This window comes from Uloborus diversus, chromosome 10 (genome assembly GCF_026930045.1).
Source record: "Uloborus diversus isolate 005 chromosome 10, Udiv.v.3.1, whole genome shotgun sequence".
NCBI classification, from domain to species: Eukaryota; Metazoa; Arthropoda; class Arachnida; order Araneae; family Uloboridae; genus Uloborus; species Uloborus diversus.
Window position 1 is genome coordinate 68,578,151 of NC_072740.1, and position 6,872 is coordinate 68,585,022.

Consider the following 6,872-nt stretch of genomic DNA (forward strand, 5'->3'; position numbering starts at 1 on the left):
CTTAGTTTTAAAAAGCCTAGTTATAATTGTTTTAAAAATACTTAACCACAATACATCGTTAAGTAAGAAATTTTTGACAAAAGAAAAAGCAGCTTTCATTATGTTTTTTTTTTTTTTTCAACATGACCATCATTCTTGAAGGAAGAAGTAAAAAGAGGAGAGAAAAATACTTTTTGGCATGAAATATTTAGTTCTTTTGCAGAGTAGTACGACTGCACATAAATAGTTATTGAGAGTTTTCTCATCATCATAATGTTGCTTATAGATCTCTTAAGCTCTAAATTTTAAATGTAAGTGAAAAAAAAAATTGGCGAATGTTAATATGGATTAAACATTAAATTAAAGTTAGTATTTTTCCTGATAAAGTCTATATCTTTCATAAAGCATCTATTCCATGCTTTAACACAAACATTTGCTAATTCAGGTAGTAAAAAAACTTTATTAGGTAAAACCCAATCATTTTTGCATATTTTTTTTCCTTTCGTTTGATTAAAAAGTTCGTTAGAAATGTTTTAATTTGCGATTATTCATTAGATTAAAATAATTGATTAATTTAACTACTTGTCAACTTCCATTTTTAATTATTTTTTTACTCTATGTACGCATAATGAGCTTAGGTTCTCTAAAACGCGTGATCTTTTTGGGATAGAAACGATATCACAAGAAGACAATTGTAGATATATTTACTGTTAACTTGCGATAAGTTTTGAAAGCAATGTGAAAATAATTTGTATTTTTAATTCCTACTGTTAAATTGTGTAGTAAAAATAATATTAGCAATACATGAGCCTAGGTTCCAAATACTTAATCAATTAAACAAGTCGAAACTATTTTGTTCGTGAAATAATAGCCAAAAAAAAAAACGTTTTAAATTTGCTTTCCTTTAGCTGTCACTATTAAAAATGGTTTTTATACAAAAAGTTTGAAATTCATTCAGTTTATATATATTTTTTCTTTCAGATTTTATCTCTTTCGTCAAATATTTGAATATAAATCATCGCAAAAGACACCTCCATAAATGTCACAAATACTAATAAAAAAAACTATGAGACCTTTTTCACTTCATTTATATAAGAACTGATTCCAAAGAAAGATCCCGTTTTTATTTCTTTTTAAACGTATGAAGGGATTAGATTGCGGTAGAAAGTATCATTAGGGTATAGTAACCATGACAACAGCAATCCAGAGGTAAAGAATTTGCAATTTCGCCTTTTACAAAATGATAAGCACATTGCCGGTGAGTTTTATAAAGTAAGAACAGATGTAAATGATGCAAGGTCGAGGTATCTTGATTTAGATTTTCTTTTGAAAACGCTTATCATACAAATAGCTTAACTTTATTTTTTTAAAGTTTTACTTTATTTATTTATTCATTTATTTTTTTAGAGGTGTTAGTTTTTTTTTTTTTTTTTTTTTGATAAAGCATTATCTTTGATTACACTCAAACCTGTTTTTGTGCGGTAGATAGGGACCGCATAAAAAATCGCTCAAAATCACACTACTAAGCACTCGTTTCAAAGACAGGTTAGTCAATTGAGTCCCAATTTGTCAGAAAAATTCATAGACCACAAAAAAAAAAATCGCACAGAAAAATCGCACAAAAATATCGCACAAAAAGAAAAAAAAAAAGAGACCGCACAAAAACAGGTTTGGGTGTATTTCGTTTGGTATGTCCATTTTACTGTGAATACAAGCATAATTGATTTTTTTACAAAATATTACTGGAATGGGTTTTGAAGAGGACGAAATGATGTTTTCAACGGAGTTAAAAATTAAAAGATCCAACGGATGGCATGCAACTGCAAATAAAGAAATTAAACAAAGGTCATATTTCTTCACAACACACTTGTGCAAACGCTTAATTAAAACGAAAGACAATGACTTAGTAAATGTATTGTGTTAATTCAATGAGGTTTTCTTCTTGCATTTAATTGGATGACTCGTTTAAGCTGCATTTAAATTTAATAAGTTCTAATGAATGCAATTCATTTTAGTTCCCCTTGCGTTACATTTATTGCTCTATTCATTATGAAGATTTGTTCATTTGAATTATGAGACAAAGTGATTGTCGAAATTAAATGAATTTACCGGTTGGCATTGTTGTTTAAAGTATACACAGTTTAGAGACAAAAAAAAAAGTCGTCGCCCAAATTTTAATATCAGAAAACAATTCTCTACATTTATCAGAACGTAATGATAACTAGCAACTAGATGCGTCCTCCGACTTTGCATGGTTTACCTGGAAAATAAAAGTTACGTCAAGTGACGTGTGTGTTCAACAATCAGGCTTGAACAAAAAAAAAACATTAAAATTTTACGGCAGATTGTGGAGAAATAACGAAAAGGGGAACATTTTAAAACCCCCAATTACAGGAAAAGCCCCAAAACTAAAAAAAAAAAAAAACAGAATTTTATTTATTCATATTCGAGAAAAAAAAATGGCAACAGACCTTTCTTCTCAATGATTTTCCTTCAAACTCATGTTAACACTACAAATTTTTAATAGAAGCATTGATACGGAAAGTTGAGATGAAGCACTGAATAATAATTTGAATGGAGGAAAGCCTTCGAAAAATACGGATTTAACGTCGAAATGTAAGTATCATAATTAATAGTTTCTAATTGATATCTCAGCTAATTATTATCGGAGGATCATAATTAAATAGCCAAACATAAAGACGGGAAAATTACAAATCTGTCTATACCTGATTCGATGGTCAGTTCACTGGTGTTTGTTAGAAATAACTCGGACATAAATTACATAGATAGGTACATACGGTCAGTTTTTAATTGTGTAGTATTTTAGGTTTTGTATTAAATACCTAAATCAATTAAAATAGTATCAAATAAAATATCAATAAACACACAAGTATATTAAATAATTGTGTGTAGCCTCCTCAAACTTGAAGCTGCAAAAACATTGCTTTTTTTTTTTCTCTTTTGACTTTTACGCACCTAAAATAATATAGCAGAGACTGATATATATGACTCAGCACGGGACTCAGCCATAGTATGGTTATGAAATTCAGACAATACGTTTTATAAGTAATGATTGATTCACTATTTCATGGTTTGGCATTACATTCCCCCAATATTGTTCATACAAGGGAAAAGTGCTAAGTTTTAAATATATTAAGTATGACATCATTCGATCCATACATGTCTAACGGATAAACTTACTTTTATATCGTTTTATCAATTACTTTGATGAAAAAAACATCTGCTTCACCAGTCAAATGTCGTTTTATTAATCACATGGACGAAAACGCATCTGATCTACCAGTCAGATGTCGCTTTCGCAACGTGACCGAGTTGAAAACGATAACGTAGTTAAATCTGAGTCGTACAAGAAGCGGGCTGATAGTATCCTTTTAAAGTAAAAGTGAAACGAAAATATTATACTACCGTGGCTAGGTAATTGGCAGTAAAGTTTTTTAGTAATTTGAAGAAACTTGTTTTTGAAATACACCGCCAGCTCAGTCAATTCCAGCCGAGGACTGCAGTTTCGCGCTTATTAGGGCGGTAACTTACTGAATAAATTTGTTTTTGTTTCCGTTCAAGTAATTAGTAATATGTTGAAATTTGCGTTCTTCTGCTGCTTTATTACCAGCGAAATCTAAATAAGCAAACATGTACAATAAATGTAAAGGAAAACAGATAGAAAATTTTCAAAATTGTTAAAAAACAAAACATTTTCCAATACTGCTAATTACCTGTCCATGGCAGTATGCCAGTTATGATTAACGAAACAATAGTAATTTAATAAATTTACTTCAAATGTCATATGAATTAAAAAGAATTATGAAGATGACGCGTCATTAAAGAAGGTATATGTTGGAAAAAAAAAAAAAAAAAAAAAAAAAAAAAACGAGAGAGAGCCTATGTTTCAAAGTATTGAAAAAAAGTAAGAGGCATATAAACAGTGTGTGTGACGGCTACAAGTATTTTTGCTTTAAAGAATACTCAAGGACAAAGATTCTTTTAAGCTGAAAATAGAGTGACTTCATTTAACTCTGAACAGATTCATGACTGCAACAAAAAGCTATTCCCTTTAAGAGAACTGAAATTTGAACTGGAAAAACGAATTCACGAAGTATTTGTTCCCACTACTTTGAGAAAACAGCTTGAGAATAAAACTGACGAATATTTTCCAGTAAACCATGAGTGGTATTTTTTCTTTGAAAAATGCTCGCTGATTCAAAATGTCTAGAGTGCGGATGAAGAACAGCTGCGAAATTTCAAAAGTTAAAACACATTTTTAAAGAAAGCTATCTTGATGAAACCATCTTTGTTAATAAGATAAGACATTTGCAATATCCGGATTGTTATTGAGAGCACTGGACATGCAGCCGATTTCGGGAATAGTATTGAGAAAGAATAAACAAGCAGAGAAATTAAAGTATAATAAATATATACTTTAATTTCTCTAATAAGCCTGTGAAAAGGCAAAATACTCATTATATATATTATAAGCTATTGGTAATTATTCTTTCACGAATTTACCTTAGTTCAAAGGTTAAGACTGAATAAAAATATTTTTAAAAAAGCAAAAGGTGATTTAAGGCAACTACATTTAATCAACTTCATTTACTACTCAATAATTCAGTTTCTAGGCTAAGGTAAATAAAGTCAAAAAACTGTGGAAGTTGTGATGTAAACTTTTTTTTTAATGTGCAGGTAAGGCCTCTTTTTTCTTTTAACACACAGTGGCGGATTGATTGGTTTTGAAAAAGATCGCTTGTTACTTCCTGTATTTGAAACAGTCAATATTTTAATGAAGTTTCGTCAGCCAAGCGTTTAAATCAGATTTTTTTATTTGCAAATAAGCATGACAGAAATGAATTTCAAGCAATAAGTTTTTTTTTAATGCGTAAAAACTTACCGCCATCAGTGTCGTAGAGGTAATAAATAACTTTCCACCCATAGTACATAATGACGTCTAAAATAGCTCGTAGATATCTTGGTCGTAAGCTCAGTCCATAAAATGATGGTCTATCACTGCTCAGTTCAGGAAAAGCTGGACTCACAAATGGCACTTGGAATGTATTGGAATATGAAGCTAATGTATCATACGATGCTTCTCCTGTTGGAGCTACCAGAGTGAAAATACCTCTATTCATTTGGAGACACACTGCAAAAACAACAAAAAAAAAATCATATAATTGGTAAACATAATGTTATTCAAAATATACTCTTTCAACTAACTTGTACAATAGGGTGGTTCAAAAAAAAACCTTTTTCAGCTGGAGTCCATGACCCCCCCCCCCCCCATTTTTTTTTAGACTTACTAATAGTATTATGCTGTAAAAGGTTTAGCTTCTTACTCAAATTTTAAGACGGTGCTCAATGACCCCCCAATTTACATTAGCCGTAGCATAGAAAATGTCACAAATTTAGAAACATTTAATTTCCCCAGCTGTTTTTTAGAACCCTGTCAACCCTGATATTACACTGCCCGTAAATGCGTTAATTCTAGATAAATTGACGGCCCCACTTCCAACTGAAGCAATTCAAAAGGAACATTTCGCACATTTAAGTAACATTAATTTAGCCGATGAAAACTTTTACCTTCCAAGTAAAGTGGATATGATTCTTGGTGCTGATTACCTATTCTCTATTTTCCTTCCGGGTCAGATAAATTGTTCGGAAAGTAATTTAATCGCTCAAAACTCAATTTTTGGTTTTTTAGTTTCGGGAAGACTGCCAGAAAATCAGTCGAATTCAAATTCATCAACTAGCTTACACATTTACGAATTAAATGTTGATAGTGAGCTTAGAAAATTTTGGGAAATGGAAGAAGTATCAGTAGCGAAAAGTAAAATTCTTTCACCGGAAGAAGAATTCGTAGAAACACACTTTAAAGAAAATTATTCAACAAATTTCGATGGACGTTTTGTTGTGAAGTATGTCTGCGCCAATATGCAAATGCGCTGTCCGCAGAGGGCAGCACAGGTGACTGTAGACATAAAACGGCTAAGCTCCATGAGAAAAAAAAAATTCCTACCTGATGTATCTTAACCACATTGGACACTCGTCCATTACACTGCATGTTGCAGTACTTTCATAAAACCAAGAACGGTTTCAATTTTATTTATAATGTTATTTTATTTTAATTTACTGTACATACGCTAAGTTAAATATAATACTTTTAAGTAAATCCTAGTTTTCTTGACTACAATCATTACAAGAGCAAACATTTGGAGGCACCAGGCGAGATCATATGGATTCTACTCGAGGATTCAATATTTAAAGAATTCAAAGATAAGTATATCTTTTCAATCAAATAGTTTGACTTTGGTTACCATTCGTCATTCAAAATGACCGGCAATAGTGCTGAAGATAAAACTTCACAAATGCAACACGGCACTGATGAAAAAGCCGTTAAAATGCTTCGTGGACGGGCCAAAGCGGCTCTAACTAGAATAACTAACTTCATTAATGTCGAAGGACAAATATTTGATAAATTTGATTTAAGAAACAAACTTGAAAGATTAGAAACTATATTCATTGAATTTAACAAAGCTGATTCAGAATTGCCGGAAGAACTTTCGGAAATCGAACAGTTCGAAGAAACGTATTATGCAACCAAAGTCAAGCTACAAAAAGCTCTTGAAAATGTATCTGTGAATTTAATTCCAGTGCAAATTGAAAATAATGATAGTATGCCTATAGGTAATTCAATAAGTAATAATTTTAAGCTACCCAAGTTAAACATTGAATCTTTTACTGGTCAATATCAAGACTGGCCTTCATTCAAAGATTTGTATCTTTCATTAGTGCATAAAAATAATAGGCTTTCAAACATTCAAAAATTTCAATATCTTAAAGGGCTTTCGTGTTTTGAACCAGCTAGTACAATCAAGCATATTCCT

At 31.0% G+C, this 6,872-nt stretch overlaps 1 protein-coding gene across 1 annotated transcript in view; it reads right to left on the reverse strand.

Moving 5' to 3' along the window:
* Positions 1-4,942, reverse strand: part of LOC129231734 (glutamate receptor 1-like) — a 376,261-nt gene extending 371,319 nt beyond the window's left edge. Inside the window, exon 1 of the mRNA XM_054866095.1 lies at positions 4,883-4,942. Coding sequence (XP_054722070.1) covers positions 4,883-4,931 — 49 coding nt within the window. The 5' untranslated portion in view covers positions 4,932-4,942. The remainder of the gene's footprint in view (positions 1-4,882) is intronic.
* Between the last annotated feature and the right edge of the window lie 1,930 nt (positions 4,943-6,872).